The 16,702-nt window shown below is 42.6% G+C and overlaps 1 protein-coding gene across 3 annotated transcripts in view; it reads right to left on the bottom strand.

Annotated features, from left to right (window-relative positions):
* CACNB2 (calcium voltage-gated channel auxiliary subunit beta 2) overlaps positions 1-4,176 on the bottom strand; it is a 428,234-nt gene extending 424,058 nt beyond the window's left edge. The window contains exon 1 of one of the 3 annotated variants that reach the window (XM_070800900.1): positions 3,978-4,176. In XM_070800900.1, the coding sequence (XP_070657001.1) occupies positions 3,978-4,097 (120 nt within the window). In that variant the 5' untranslated portion in view covers positions 4,098-4,176. Of the gene's footprint in view, positions 1-3,572; positions 3,840-3,977 lie in introns of those variants that run through there. The other 2 variants (XM_070800898.1, XM_070800899.1) reach the window with 2 other exon arrangements.
* Between the last annotated feature and the right edge of the window lie 12,526 nt (positions 4,177-16,702).

Here is a 16,702-nt window from a genome sequence, read left to right as displayed (position 1 = left end):
CACAGAGGTAAAGAATCCACCTGCAGTGCTAAAGACATGGGTACCATCCCTGGGTCTGGAAGATCCCCTGGAGAAGGAAATGGCAACTTGCTCCAGTATTCCCACCTGGAAAATTCCACGGACAGAGGAGCTTGGCAGGCTACAGTCCATGGAGTCACAAAACAGTCTGACATAACTAACTGACTGAGTAGACACACAATTGGAGGATAATTGCCTTACAACGTTGTGCTGGTTTCTGCCATACAATGTGAGTCAGCCATAAGCAGGCTAAGTTGCTTCAGTTGTGTTTTATTCTTTGTGACACTATGCAATGTAGCAGGCCAGGCTCCTCTGTCCATGGGATTTCCCAGGCAAGGATACTGGAGTGAGTTGCCATGCCCTCGTCCTCTAAGTATACCTAAACATATATATACATATACATATATATATGTCACGTGTATTTTGTATTTTTAAGTTATCTGCATTTTTAGTTGATTTGTACCTGCCTACTTATTTGATCTATATTTTGATGTCTTTTAAAATGTGTATTTTACACATACAGCACATCTCAGTTCAAACCAGTCACATTTCAAGTGCTCAGAAGTCACATGTGGCTAGTGGCTACTGTGGTGGACGGCACAGATTTGGAGTTTTGGAGGCACAGCGTGCGGTCAGCAACTTGACTGTGGAGGCAGACTGTCCAAGTTTGCACCAAGATTGTTCAACAGGTTACCTTAAAAGGGATGTGATGTGCTTAAATCTGAACTCTTAAGAATTTGCAGTTAGATTGTCACTTGCTTCTCATGTAAGAAATAGATCTATTTTGTTTATGACCATATCCTAGGGTTAGAGAGTAGGAGGGTGCCCCCTCCCTCCGCAGGATTTCTGACCGGAAAAAAGATCAGTGGGCAGTCTGTGTAGTTCCATCTTTTGCTTTGTTCATATAGAATGTGCAGTATAACCCAGAGGTGAAAGAGAAAGGATTCTTCAGACCAATGACTGCTGAGAGAGATATTTCACAAACGAAAACTCCATTTCTCGGGGGATTTACAGTGACTCAGTGTCGCAAAACAGAGGGATGCTCCAGAGACCGTCTTTTTTCCCCAGGTGGTTTATTGCTGGCCTAGCCCGCCCGGAGACATGGAAGAGATGCCTTGCCAAGTTTTCACAGCCCTGTGATGACATGATTTATCAGATATCAAATAAACAAGGCAATGTTTCCCTCAGATAAGGGCTGTGATATGAACACAATTCAGGGGGAAATGCTTTCATTTTTGGAAGGTAGAGCAAGGAGAAGGATGCTGATGCAGCTGAATGTTTATGCCTCTTACCTGCCTCTGTTATCCCTTCCTCCCTGCCTCTATCATTCAATCACTTGTAATTCCTATGGACTGGGTCTCTGGACTGTGTCCATCCATAGTCCTGTCCTATCTATTATCTTTTCTCTCTTTTCAGTTTAGACCTCATTACTTCTTGTCCAAACCGTTACATCAACCTCCCCCCAGCAGCTCTACCTCTGGACTCCTGAGACTCCCAACTGCCTTACAGCATGCTTCCAGGTGAATCTTCTCCATGAGCTGTTACACTGCTCCTTCCCTCAACCCCTTCTGAGGCTTTTTGTTGTTCATTACATTTCAGGTTCCAAAGCCTTCAAGATGTGGCCTCAATTGCCTTGTCAGACTTCTGCTTGACTAAGCTCCAATCCGTACCTGTCCACGCTTTTCAAACTAGGGATTACAAATGTATCAGACTTGTAACTGCTGTTACTTGGCAGTCAGAATAGCTCCCTGAAGAGCTCTGGAGCATCTCTCTGATAATCTGCTGAAATCTGACCCAGACTCTAAATCCCTTCTCAAATGCCACCTCTTCCATGAAGTCCTTACAGATTACTCCAAATAGAGTTATCTGTGATCTTTTCCTTAGCAACCATCTAAGATTCAGTATTTCTCTTAAAGCCCCATGCCATACAATAGTCATCCATTCATCACCCTTGCAGCTACTGGAATGTACATGCTATGAAGGTAGCAAGTGTGTCTTCTCCTTTCTGAATCATTTCCATGTTTGCAGCAACATCACAAATACTTGTTGCCTTACGTTTAACTACATAAATCACTAAGTAAATTAGTGTCTCTTATCTGAATGCAGTCATGCTTTCTATTTTGCCCTAACTTTGATCTCCAGGAATTCAGGAACTCTATTTTTATCATAAGAATAAAAACTGAAAAAAAAAAAAAAAAAAACCCTGAAGGAAGATCAAAGAGAAAAGAGGATCTAAAAGTCCTTTTCTCTATCAATATTTAAGACCTTCATCCTAAAAAAAAAAAAAAGGAAGTCCCTGAGTACATTTCTTGCTCTCATCTAACCTAGTGAGTATCTAGATAAAATCAGGAGCCTAGAACGAACGTGACAGGTGTTGGTAAGAATTCAAGCCCACTGGCAGAGGCCAGATGGAAATGTAGGTTGTTAGTTACATGTCCCCACTCGGTTCTGGCAGCCTAACAGCCCAAGGCTGACTAAAATCTAGCTGTCTTACCTCTATGGGAAAGAATGAATTCCTCTACAAAAGACGTGGATTTCTGATTAAACAAATGATTGGTTTCTACATTTTTTTCCCCTGCATTTCAAATCAAAATGAATGGTGTGTTTTAATCTGCACTTTTAATTCCCAGTGATAAAGTTCAACAAAGCTCCATGACCATGCCACTGGAACTACCATTATTAACAGTATTAAAATAGCTAAAGCAGTCAGTTTCTATTACCTATGAAAATAATTAAGCAGCCATTTTACTACTGTGGCCCACTCCTGCCCTCCTTACTACAGTAAATAAGACTAAGGCATTCTCTCCAGCATATACAAATATAAAGTACACAAATCATGTACTTAGACATTTGACATACGAATAAAACTATAGAATCTCCCCACAATTTACAATCTAGCAGGCGGAGGTTTGAAATCAACAAGCCAGCATCATTAAGCAGAGACATTCTCCAAAGTGATGCTTAAATGAAACCCTAACCTCTTTGCCAAGCAGCCCACAGTTAGGAGTCTTAAAATATTTCCCTGCTAGGAGAAAAGTTGAGAGACTCCTTACCGCTGAGAACTGGAGGTGTCTGTAATCCAAACTGTACCTGCCAAAGCCTTACGTAAAAGCCACCTTATCACTGCCCAGTGCCTACAACTGACATCTCCTATTTCACAACGAGTAGCAACCCGGAATTTCCCCAGAAACCGCTAATTCTCATCAGAAGGTGGCCTCGGAGCTCTCTGAGATGGCTAACATTTCAAGACCAGGGGAAAAATAAAAACTTTCGCGTCCCCAACTCGCTCTCTTCTGCAGCGAGCGAGGGGTCCAGGCAAACCTGGCCAGTGCCAGGAGAGGAGCCGAGCTGTCCCAGCGGTGTAACGCCCGGGTGCCCAGGGGGGTCGCAGCTGCTTGCGGGGAGGCAGGGGCAGAGCGCCCCCTCCCATGCCCCCTGCCCGCTCCCACCCCATCACATGCCCCCTACTCCCACCCCGGCTCGGAGCTGGTCTAAAAGGGTCGGCGTCGGAGCAGAGTTGTAGACCCCCCCCGTACCCCCCACCCCCGACTCACGATCTTGAGCAGGTCTAGTCCGCCCGCCTGATTCATGGCTGTCCATGCGCCTCTCCCGGGAAGGGGCGAGGAGGGCTGGCCTCGGGGGGCAGCCTCTGAGGACCTGGAGGTCTCCCCCGCCCCCTTCCCACTGGCTTTGGGGAAGCAGAGGAAAATGGAAGCCGGAGAAGAGCCGGGGGGGGCGGGGGGTAGAGCAGGAAGGCGGAGAGGAGCTGGGGGCGCCGGCGCCCGGAGAGGGAGAAGTGGGTGGCAAAGCGCGAGGGAAGGAGGCGGCGGCGGCGGGGAAGACCCAGGCCGGAGCGGACGGCCGGGCGAGGGATCCTAACAGAGCAGGCGGCGGGCGGGATGGAGCCCCGGCGCCCGGGCGGCTCACAAAGGAAGGGGAGGGCGCGGCGCTCTCGCTACCTGTGCGGCCGCTCCGAGCGCCCCCGCGGGAGCCGCGTTCTCCAGCAGTTCCATCTGGATCTCCTGCGCCACCGCCGCCGCCGCTGTGGGAGGCGACTTGGACATGTCGTTCTGGACCATTGGCGAAAAGTCGGCCGGGAGCCAGCAGCCAGGCCCCCCCGCCCCACACCCCCCGGCGGTGGGTCCCCTCCTCCTTTCCCCGCCTGCCCGCTCCAGGGGCCGCCCGGGGGCTCGAGGCGCTCAGGGTGTGGGGCGCGGCCGGGCCAGGTTGAAACGCAAGGCGCGGGGAAGCCGGGCGGCGGGGGCGCTGGCAGGGCGAGCGCCGAGCGGGCACGGGAGCCGCCGGCGCCTGGGCAGGTCCTCGCCGAGAGGGAGGGCGCTCCGGCCGCGCGAGCCCAGGGGGAGGCGCGTCGGCCGACGAGAGTGACAGGCCACCGAAACACCCAAAAGTTCCCCGCGGGAGGCGCGGGCCGCCGGGGCCCCGGGCGCAGCCGCCGCGCTTCGCCGTGGCACGCGCGCTGGAAAGTTTTCAAAGCCGCGAAAGCGAGGCCTCGCGCCCGGGGGCTTCCTTCCCCCGGCTGCCCAGTTCTACTCCCTCCGCTCCCCGCGGGCGGGAACAGGTCGCTGCTGCGGGGAACCCGCGAGGCTCCGCGCCAACCCTGCGCTCCTGAAACCTCTCGAGGCCTCGAGCAGCCCCGCAGAGCAAGTGCCTCCCAAGGACCTCCCATCCCACCGGCCGTGGAAATCACTGGACGACGGCAGGAGTGAGGAGCCGGACCAGACGTGGGGCTGATGGGTGTGACCTGAGGATTGCGGTCCCCCACCCGAATCTGCAGCTGGCCTGGGCTGCCGGGTCCAAATAGACCATTTCCACGTCCGAAGGTTTTTCCTTTACAACTCCTGTTTGTCTTCACCTTTGCAAACCGCTTCTTGACTTTTCGGTAGAGTTGAGGAGTCTTCCTGTCACATTTTGGGGAAAACAAGCATTTCCTTAGGATTCTGAATCTTAATCAGAGAGTAGCAGCCATAGTAAGAATGTTTCCTTCACAACATAACTTTCAGCTCTTCCTAGTAAGAGTGTATACACACACACACACACACACACACACACACACACACACACACACACACACAGGGTAGCTCTTATTTCAACAACTTTTACTACGGTGGAACTCTATAGAACAAGTTTTTCCAGCATCAGTGTTGTTTTGTAACAATAGAAAGTATACATTGGATACTGAAATATACATATGGAAATTTACTACAATAGGCTTCATTCAGCTGCCTTTTTCTTTCTTTCTTTTTTTTTTTAACTGTGAGATAAAGGAATCCGCCTGCAATGCAAGAGGCACTAGTTCCCACCCTGAGTTGGGAAGGTCCCCTGGGGGAGGAAATGGCAACCCATTGCAGTATTCTTGCCTGGGAAATCCCACGGACAGAGGAGCCTGGCGGGCTACAGCCCACAGGGTTGCAAAGAGCCCCACGACTGAGCCACTGAGCACACACTAAATTATTCTGGGATACAGTCCTTGTTCTCAAAGATAAACATATCCATCTCCATCATACATTGTTTGAATCAGGCTTAAAGAACTAGTGTTGGTATGATTAAAGATTTGGGCATATCCAAAATGCTATTGCTGGTTTTCCTAATCTTTGGTGTTAATATTGTCATTGTAATTTAAATGTTACTGGGTGTTCAAAAACAAACTTGAAGAATAAGAGGTTAGATATGTGGTTCCCAGAGGTGGGAGGGGTATTAGCTGAAGGCAGTCAAAGGTGCAAACTCCCAGTTATAAGGTATGTAAGCACTAGGAATGTAATGTTCAAGATGAGAAATATAATCAGCACTGCTCTATGTTACATGTGAGGGCTGTTAACAGAGTAAAGCCTAAGAGTTCTCATCACAAGGAAAAATTTTTTTGTATTTATATGATGATGGTTTTCACTAAACTTATTATGATAATCATTTCATAATGTATGTAAGTCACATCATTATGCTGTGCACCTTAAACTTAAGCAGTGTTGTAATTCAATTAAATCTCTATTAAACAGAAGCAGTGAAAAACTGGTTAACAACATTTCACAATAATAATAAAATCACATTTTGTAAAGCAACAGAGTGGGAGTTAGGAAGCTCTTGGTTAGGATATGGGTGGGTATCCAGCTAGTGAGGGAGGTGGCACTCTCTGCTTTGCAGCCATGGCTAACAGCCTTCTGAAAATCTTGGCTAAGATTTTTTTTTTTTTAATTTTCATTTATAAAAATCAGCAGCAGTTTTGCATGTGTGCATGTGTATATGTATGCATGTATGTACATAAGAAAGTGGAAAAGACTAGGTATTTAAAGATTTTGGAGTTATAGTCTCTTTGAGCGTCATGATCTGCTGATATTTTCTTAAGATAATGTTTAAATTCTTCTTAAGAACATTAAAGGACAGATAACATTAAATCTGGTTTTAGATTAGAGTGTAAATTCTGTGTGGGTAGGAGCCACGCTTATTCACTTGAGCACACTCAGAATCTTGATTAGAAGCATGGACAATGAAGATCAGGAATTTTGTAGTTTACAGTCTACTTAGTAAACACTTAGAAATCAGTTAATGCATACTTGAAGGAATGAATGACAGATGCATTCTAATATTGTTTTAAAAATATCAGGTTTGATGAAACTTGTTTCCCCATGACATCTGTTGGATTTCTTATAGTATACTTAATTATCTGTGCATTTGATTTTAATTATGAACATTTGGGAAGTAGAATTTTATCTTTCATCAGATTTTTAAAGAGACCACAAAATTGAAAAACAACCTTGCAAATCATTTAAAATAATGCTTATAGCCAAAGGGCAAGTCAAGTTTGAATTAAACATTTAAATGATAGAGTGTATTTTATTCATTCCATTAATTTATGATACAGAACGGTGTTTTCTGTTTGTCTCTGCCACTAGACAGAGTTCTTGGGGGCAGCCAATTGGGTCTTACTCATTTTAGCATCCCCTGTATCCAGCATGGTGTCTGACACTTAGTTGGAACCTGAAAACTCCTGTTGCATAAATGGATGAATGAATGATCTGTCTTCACATGTTTTAAAAGACAGCATATAACTTTGCAAATTTTAAGATACAAAGACATTTACCTAATCACAACTTTTATGGAAGGATTATATTAATTCTTTCCTTATAACCTGTGTAATTTAATTAGCTTATATTGAACAATAACACTATACAATGTACCCATTCAGGCTGTAGCCTGACTTGTCATAGTTTTCAAATAAAAAGTAACACCACATTGCACCTACCTAAAAAAGGGAATAATGTCAGAATAGATGGGGGTAGGGGGTAAATTCTTGGGAAATTTATCATAGATGTTTTCTATTATGGTCAGTTTTGTTTTTAACTTGACTTGTGCAGTACTTAAAAGCCACAGATGAAACCTATAATTTGATATGGAAAGCCCAATTCTTTTCAATGTTGAAAGGTATGCAGATGCTCCCCAGTAATAATGGATGTACAATCATCAGCCAAGGCATTTAAATGCAGATGACTAATTTGTTCAAGCTGTATGTGAACTCCCGTCTGCTCATTAGTTGTTGTAATGGACAGGCATATTCTGGGCATTATTAATGCTCTGAGATGAGAACAGAGGCAAAAAAGAAACACTGGCCAAGGAAGCCAGAAGTTTTATAAGAGTTGGGTTTTCCCCTCTTGCAAATGGAAGAACCAGTGATTATAATTACCTTACTTCTCTCTTGCCTGTAGATTTGTGGTTGTATTTAAGACCTTGGAGTAAGAGTTTTTTAGGACAGATATGCACCAGTGTGGTTTCTCATCTTAGTAAATCATTTTCCATCTCGTTTATGGTTCTAGATTTCAGACATTATTAATGGCATTTTCATAAGGGTATACCTGTATCAGTCACTGGTAAATGAATTGTTATGATACATTCCACTAATTTACACACTTGCTTTTTGAGAAGTATAAAATGAATGCCCTGAATCAGTAATTATTATTTAAAAGCATATAAAGATGCAAGTGCATGCCATTAGAGGGTTGTACATGTGCGTGTGTCTGTGTGTGTGTGTGCTGTGTGTGCGTATAGTGAAAGGTTACAACTGAGATGTGTAAGTGGTTGGGGAAAGCTTAATTTCACTTCCAAAGTAAAGACTTCATTAGAAGTAATAAGATTTCATGAGTTCTTAAAACTATCCAAGAGACAGAGGTCTGGAATATCCAATATTGTATAACTTTCTAGTTTTTAGTTTCACATTGATTTATAATTTATGATTTGATTCTCATCCAAATTATAACTATAACAACTGGTACTTTGGCTTACCAAAGTACTTTGCCAGGCCCTGTGCTAAGGATTTATATATGTCATCTCATCTGTGAAGTAGGTATTACTGTTCCCTAAGTTAGCATAGGTCAAATTTCTATAGCAAATAAGCTCTAAGTATTTAGTGGATTAGAGAACAAGAAATGCATTCCTTTGATGCTGGGGTAAATGGTTCACCATCAGAAGGGGCTCTGCTTCATACTCACATTTAGGATCAAATTTTTGAGCAACGATCTACCATTTTGAAAAATGTGGCCATTGGAACATACATGGTGGACAGGTGGAGCTTGCAAATTGTTATTGGCCAACCTTGAAGGTATTCTGGATCTCGCCTACTTACATTTTATTGGCTAAAACTCTATCCCATGAAAAACCTACAAGTCAAGTTGTGAACCATAGTCCAGTTAGGAGAGTGAATTTTGGTGAAGAATTAGCAGACTGACGTCACCAAGCCCGAATAGCTGACAAGTGGCAGGAATTACACATGAGTTTTTTACACCCCAACTTTATGACCTGTTTTCAGTTGCCTGGTGGACTTCAATTACTCTGCCACCCAGGTTAAGACTGCATTTCTGGTTGGAGAAACAGATTTTCGTATTTCTATTGCTGCATGCTGTGATGACTACATTCATGTACTTGCTAGAGATAAGCCTGCTGTGAATAGTAGAAATGTTATTAATCCATGTCATTGTATATGTGTGTGTCTGCTATAATCCAGGGCAATAGAGATATTGGCATTGAATGAAGTACTTACTGAAATACACAGTAGACTAGGCAACACAGGTTATAAGTGAGTAATGCTTTAAATGTACAAGATGGAACCTTTGAAGTTATTTCTCTTTGCTGGGCAGTTACCCACATCTCACTGTTTCATGCTTGATCATTCTGCCCTCTGCCTGGAAGGACATCCTATTTCACTTAGCTAACACCAGTTGCTTTTAAAATTCTGTTCCAGGAAGCTTACCCTTATTACTCTGGTGTGGGATGAAATTCCTTTCCTTGCTTTAAAAAGAAAAAAGTGTTTTGGTTTGTTTGCACTTACCAGCTTGAAAGAAAATGACCATGTCTCTCTTCTGCACAAAACTAGCTGCTTCTGTTCATCTTTATTTTTTTAAATTTTCATTTTATACTGGAACATAGTTGACCAACAATGTTGTGTTTCAGGTGTACAGCAAAGTGATTCAGTTATACATATACAAGTATCTATTATTTTCAAAATTTTTTTCCTATTTAGGTTATTATAAAATATTGAGCAGTGATCCCTGTGCTCTACAGTAGGTCCTTGTATGACGTGTTCATCTTTATACTCCTAGATCCCTTGTCCCACACTCACTAAAGATTAGCACAAACTTAGGGATTTCCTTGGCAGTCCAGTGGTTAAGACTCTGTGCTTCCAGTGCGAGGGGTTGGGGGTGGGTTCGACCCCTGGTCAGGGAACTAAGATCCTACATTCTGCATGGTGTGGCCAAATAAATAAATATCAGAGCTTAATAAACCATTTTTAAAGGCAAATTTACGTGAACACAACTGTTCAGAAGCAGCTAAACACAGATCATTTCAGATTGATCAACCCTCCTATTAATATGTCTGTAAGTGAAGTCAGTATTTGATTCTGATTCCTTGCTTTCAGCATATAACACATGATTCAATCTTTAGGGGTTTGCTCCATAAACCAGGGAACAGGAAGAAGGACTCTTTTGCACTTGGGGAATACAATCTTCAACCTCTAAAAAAATTCCTTTGGCCTTGGGATAGAGTGATGTGATGATAAAAAAGGAAAGTTCTGAGATAAAATCATATTTTTCTCCCAAACACAGATGTGTCTTTGTTCACCGCTCTTTCACACCCCACCCCCACCCACCATCACTACTCCAGTATTCCTCTCTTCCTTTCACTCTTTCCTGGCTCACTCTTGGCCTCCCCAGTCAGAAATAAACACATCTCAGAGAGCAAACCAAGCTTTCCTTCCTCTGGTTCTCTTTTAGGTCCAGAAACAGGTACTGTCCAGACTTCTGCATTTAAGTAGCTCATTTTAACACTCCAGACTTGTCATATTGTCAAGCTGAGGCAGGTCTTTTGAGTAGTTCCCCCCACAGTTGTTCATTAGCATCATTTAAGATGTGACTACCTTGTGAGGTGTTTCGTCTCAGCTTAAGAGACCAATTTCTCCAGGGGAGAAAATGCTTCCCTGGTGGTCCAGTGGTTAAGAATCCGCCTTCCAATGCAGGGGATGTGGGTTGGATTCCTGGTCTTGGAACTAAGACCCCACATGCCTCGAGGCAACTATGCTCCTGTGAGCCACAACTACTGGGGGTGCTGCAGCTCCGCTCCCTCCACATGACTAGAGAGAAGCTTGAGCAATGCAACGAAGAGCCCGTAAGTACCAACCAAGATCCCACATGCTGCCACTAAGACCCAAGGCAACCAAAAATGAATAAATGCTAAACAAAGAAAAGAAAAATGCTGCCGAGTTGTCCTAGCCAATTTAGTAGCCCCTAGTCTAGGGAGTACTTGAAATTTAACTAGTGCTACCTTTAAACATTTTTAAAGCAGTGGAACTTTCACTTTCAAACCAAAGTGAGGCACCCCACATGCATCCCACCCAAAAGACTAAAATATCTCAGAAACAGTTTTACACTGACTCTATGTTGAAATGATCTATTTTGAGTACATTATGTTAAATAAATAGATGTTATGGTATTAAAATACATCCATTAATTATTAAAATCAATTTCACCTATTTCTCTTTGAATAAAGTGAAAGTGAAAATTGCTCAGTCGTGTCCAACTCTTTCTGACCTCATGGACTATACAGTCAATGGAATTCTTCAGGCCGGAATACTGGAGTGGGTAGCCATTTCCTCCTCCAGGTGATCTTCCTAACCCAGGGATTGAACCCACTTCTCCCACATTGCAGGCAGATTCTTCTGAGCCACCAGGGAAGCCCAATACAATTACTAAAAAATTTGAATTGCTTCTCTCATTAGACACATGGCTTGCACTATATTTCTGTTGAACAGTGCTGTCTGAGAGGACTGAGGATTGCCTGCTTGAATTTCCCAAGAAAAGCAAATATTCTTGAACTCTAAGTTATAGTCTAAGTTACTGCTGTTATTTTTTTTTAAATTGGGATGAACCTCTTCTCATACACATTCAGTGTTTCTTTTTTTATTTTTTACTGTGATAAAAGTGAAAGTAAAGTTGCTCAGTGGTGTCTGACTCTTTGCGACCCCGTGGACTGTAGCCTACCAGGCTTCTCCGTCCATGGGATTCTCCACGCAAGAATACTGGAGTGGGTTACCATTTGCTTCTCCAGGGGATCTTCCTGACCCAGGGATCGAACCTGGGTCTCCTGCACTGGAGGCAGACGCTTTAACCTCTTAGCCACATAGAGCAAATAATTTATCATTTTTAAGTGTACAGTTCTGTGGCATTAAGTACATTCATATTGTTATGTAACCATCAACATTATCCATCTCCAGAGCATTTTTCGTCTTCCTAGATGGAAACACCATACTCATTAAACTCCCTGCCCTCCCCTCCCCTACTCCTTGGCAGCCACCTTTCTGCTTGCTGTCTCTGTGAATTGACTATCTAGTGGAATATTACAGTATTTGTCCTTTGGAGACTGGCTTGTGTCACTTAGCATAATACTTTTAAGGCTTATCCTGGTCACTGCATGTGTCAGAATTTCCTTCCTTTTTAAGGTTGAATAATATTCCATTGTTCGTATCTACTATGTTTATCCATCTATCCATCACTGGACACTTCACTTGCTTTTACCTTGCTGTGAACATCAATATATAAACATCTCTTTCTTTGAGTCCTTGCTTTTAGTCCTTTTGTGTATGTACCTAGAAGTGGAATTGCTGGATCAAACAGTAATTGCATTTTTAACTATTTGGGGAGCTTCCATACTGGTTTCCATAGTGGCTGCACCATTTACACACTCACCAACAGTACACAAAGCTTCATGCTTTTCCACATGCTCACAAGTACTTGTTATTTTTCTTTCTTTTTTAGTACCATCCCAGTGGGTATGAAGTGGTATCTCATTGTGGTTTTCACTTGTATTTCCCTAATGATAGTAATGCTGAGCATCTTTTCATGTGCTTGCTGGTCATTTGTCTTATCTTCTGTGGAGAAATGTTTATTCAAGTCCTTTGCCTATTTTTCAATGGGTTTTTGTTTCTTTCTTGTGAGCCATAGGAGTTCCTTATATGTATGTATTCTAGATCTTAATCCCTTACCAGATGTATGATGTGCAATTATTTCCTCCCATCCCATGGGTTGCCTTTTAACTCTGTTGACAGTATCCGTTGATGCACAAAAGTTTGTAATTTTGAAGTCCAATTTATCTTTTTTTTATTGCCTATTGCCAAATTGAATGGCATAAAATGTTTCCCTTCTGTTTTCCTCAAAGAGTTTTACAGTTTTAGGCCATACCTGTAGGTCTTTGATTCATTCTGAGTTAATTTTGTATAGGGCATGAGGTAAGAGTCCGGCTTTTGGATTCTCAATGTATATTTTCAGATGATTAACCATTTAGAAAGTCATGAGACTTCCCTGGTGGTCCAGTGGCTAAGACTTGCACCCCCCATGCAGGGGTTCTAGGTTTGATCCCTGGTCAGGGAACTAGATCCCCCACACCACAACTAAAGATCCTGCATGCCACGCAAAGATGGAAGGTCCCATGTGCTGCAGCTAAGGCCTGAAAAGTGAAAGCAAAAGTGAAGTTGCTCAGTTGTGTCCAACTCTTTGTGACCCCGTGGACTGTAGCCCACCAGGCTCCTCCGTCCATGGGATTCTCCAGGCAAGAATACTGGAGTGGGTTGCCATTTCCTTCTCCAGCTAAGGCCTGGTGCAGCCAAATAAATAATTTTTTTTTAATGAAAGTCATATTCACAGAAACAGCAATAGGAATGTGCTTATTCAGAGATGACCCTTGATGAGAATCTTTAAGTGTATGAAGAACTTTATATGGAGTAGCCCTTAAACCATAGAAGAGGCTCATGTTTAGTTTCAAACCTCCAAGGCACATGCGTGTGTGCTAAGTTGTTAAGTCAGCATGTCCGACTCTTTTGTGACCCTGTGGACTGCAGCCCTCTGTCCATGGGATTCCCCTTGCAAGAATACTGGAGTGGGTTGCCATGCCCTCTTCCAGGGGATCTTCCCAACCCAGGAATCCAAACCAAGTCTCCTGCGGCTGCTGCACTGCCAGCAGATTCTTTATTGCTGAGCCCCCAGGGAAGCCCCAAACTCCATGGTACTTTTCCTTAAAAAACTCCCATTTTCAAAACTTAGGTAACTCCTCCTCCTACTGCTCCCTGGAAAAGACCTAAAATATGGAGCAAATATCAAGCAGAAATCTCAAGGAGATGGCTCTAGGATAGAGAGGGTCTTCTTTTCAATGTTTAATAGTTGTTGACTCTATCCCAGGCAGTCTGCCTTACATAAATGATCTATTGTGATGCTTCTTACTGGCATGGAAGAGGATATTGTTATTTTCATCTTTTAATTTTTTTTCTGTAGACCATTCTTAAGTCTTTAATTTGTTTCAATATTGTTAATGTTTCATGTTTTGGTTTTTTGGTCACAAGGCATGTGGAATCCTAGCTCCTCAACCAGGGATGAAACCTGCAACCCTAGGATTGGAAGGTGAAGTCTTAACCACTGGACTCCCAGGGAAGTCTCTGTTATTTCCATCTCACAGTTGAGAAAACCAAGATTCAGAAAAGTTAAGTGATGCAGAATCTCAGCTCAATACACACTTCCAATTCTTGGCTCAGATATTTATTTCATAACCAGTAAAATGTAGCAAAATATGTATCTCTATTTCAATAGGACCGGAAGAAATATGAGTGAAAACAATGAAGAATTCAACCTCAACCTTATTACAGGCAAGTCCCTACCATTTGTTATGATTTGTTCATCTTGTCTATTTTTAACTGTTCCCACATTTCTATTGGCAAGTAGATCTGCTGTAAAATGCCACTCGAGCTGTCAGAGTCTTAATTTTTCTCTTATGTTTGTACTTTCGATTACAGCCATTCTAATGCTTTTAGTTGGATGAGTCTTCACTTAGCTTCAGGTTTTTGTCTTTATAAAAGGATATGGAAATAAACACTATTTTCTAAGTCACCAACACATATTTAGAACAAAAATTTTCCAGCAATTACTACGATATTTAGTGACATATTTGTGAGCCTCCGTGTTTTATTTTAGGCTAGCACATCAATTGGTACTTTAGCAATCTCTTTTTTATTAAGATAAAATTCCAATAAGATAAAATTAACCATTTGAAAGTATCCAATTCAGTGGCATTTAGGACATTCACAATATTGTGTAACCATCACCTCTACCTAGTTGTAAAACATTTTCATTTCTCCAAATGGAAACTGTACCATTAAATAATAACTTGCACTTTCTCTTTCCTCCCAGACCCTGGAAGCCTGTAATCTTTATATCTCCATGAAGTTGCCTATCTTAGACATTTCTTTTAGTAGAATCATACAGTATCCATCCCTTTGTGTCTGACACTTCACTCAGCATAATATTTTCAAGGTTCACCCATGTTGCAACCTGCTTCAGAACTTCATTCCTTTTTATGGCTGAATAATAGTCTACTGCATGTATAAGTCACATTTGTTTATCCATTTACCCATTATTAACATTCTTTTTTTTTTCACTTTTTGACTGTTGTGAACAGTGCTGCTATAACACTCATGTACAAGTTTTTATTTGAATGCTGTGTGCTTAGTTGCTCAGTCGTGTTCAACTCTTTGCGACCCATGGACTGGGGCCTGCCAGGCTCCTCTGTTCATGAAATTCTTCAGGCAAGAATACTGGAGTCGGTTGCCATTCCCTTCTCCAGGGGATCTCCCCAAGCCAGGGATCGAACCCAGGTCTCTCACATTGCAGGCAAATTCTTTACCATCTGAGCTACCTCTTTTCAATTCTTTTGGGTGCATACTTCGGAGTGGGTTGTTGGGTGAAATGGTGATTCTAGGTTTAACATTTTGAGGTACCATAAAATCTTTTTCACAGTTGTTGTACTGTTTTACATTCCAAACAGCAACATACAAAGGTTCAAATTTCTCCACTTTCTCACCAACATTTGCTATTTTCCATTTTTCTGATTTTTTTAATTTATTGGAGTCTAGTTGATTTACAGTGTTGTTAGTTTCAGATGTACACAGCAAACTGAATCCGTTATACATGTGTCCACTCTTTTTTAGATTCTTTTCCCATCTAGTTCATTCAGTTCAGTCACTCAGTCATGTCTGACTCTTTGTGACCCCGTGGACCACAGCACACCAGGCCTCCCTGCCCATCACCAACTCCCGGAGTTTACTGAAACTCATGTCCATTGAGTTGGTGATGCCATCCAACTATCTCATCCTCTGTCATCCCCTTCTCCTCCTGCCTTCAATCTTTCCCAGCATCAGGGTCTTTTCAAATGAGTCAGCTCTTGGCATCAGATGGCCAAAGTATTGAAGTTTCAGCTTCAGCATCAGTCCTTCCAATGAACACCCAGGACTGACCTCCTTTAGGATGGACTGGTTGGAACTCCTTACAGTCCAAGGGACTCTCAAGAATCTTCTCCAACATGATAATTAAAAAGCATCAATTCTTCGGTGCTCAGCTTTCCTTATAATCCAATTCATATCCATACATGACTACTGGAAAAACCATAGCCTTGACGAGATAGACCTTTGGAGTCCAAGTAATGTTTCTGCTTTATAATATACGGTCCAGGTTGGTTCTAACTTTTCTTCCAAGGAGTAAGCGTCTTTTAATTTCCTGGTTGCAGTCACCATCTGCAGTGATTCTGGACCCTGCAAAAATAAAGTCAGCCACTGTTTCAACTGTTTCCCCATCTATTTGCCATGAAGCAAGAGAGTTCCAGAAAAACATCTATTTCTGCTTTATTGTCTATGCCAAAGCCTTTCACTGTGTGGATCACAATCACTGTGAAAAACTGTGGAAATTTCTGAAAGAGATGGGAATATCAGACCACCTGACCTGCCTCTTGAGAAACCTATATGCAGGTCAGGAAGCAACAGTTAAAACTGGACATGGAACAACAGACTGGTTCCAAATAGGAAAAGGAGTACGTCAAAGCTGTATATTGTCACCCTGCTTATTTAACTTATAGGCAGAGTACATCATGAGAAACGCTGGACTGGATGAAGCATAAGCTGGAATCAAGATTGCCAGGAGAAATATCAATAACCTCAGATATGCAGATGACACCACCCTTATGGCAGAAAGCGAAGAGGAACTAAAAAGTCTCTTGATGAAAGTAAAAGTGGAGAGTGAAAAAGTTGGCTTAAAGCTCAACATTCAGAAAATGAAGATCATGGCATCTGGTCCCATCACTTCATGGGAAATAG

Source organism: Bos indicus, chromosome 13, assembly GCF_029378745.1.
Source record: "Bos indicus isolate NIAB-ARS_2022 breed Sahiwal x Tharparkar chromosome 13, NIAB-ARS_B.indTharparkar_mat_pri_1.0, whole genome shotgun sequence".
In the NCBI taxonomy this organism is placed as follows: domain Eukaryota; kingdom Metazoa; phylum Chordata; class Mammalia; order Artiodactyla; family Bovidae; genus Bos; species Bos indicus.
Note: the sequence above shows the minus strand (reverse complement) of the source record. Positions and strands in the feature narration are given on the sequence as shown.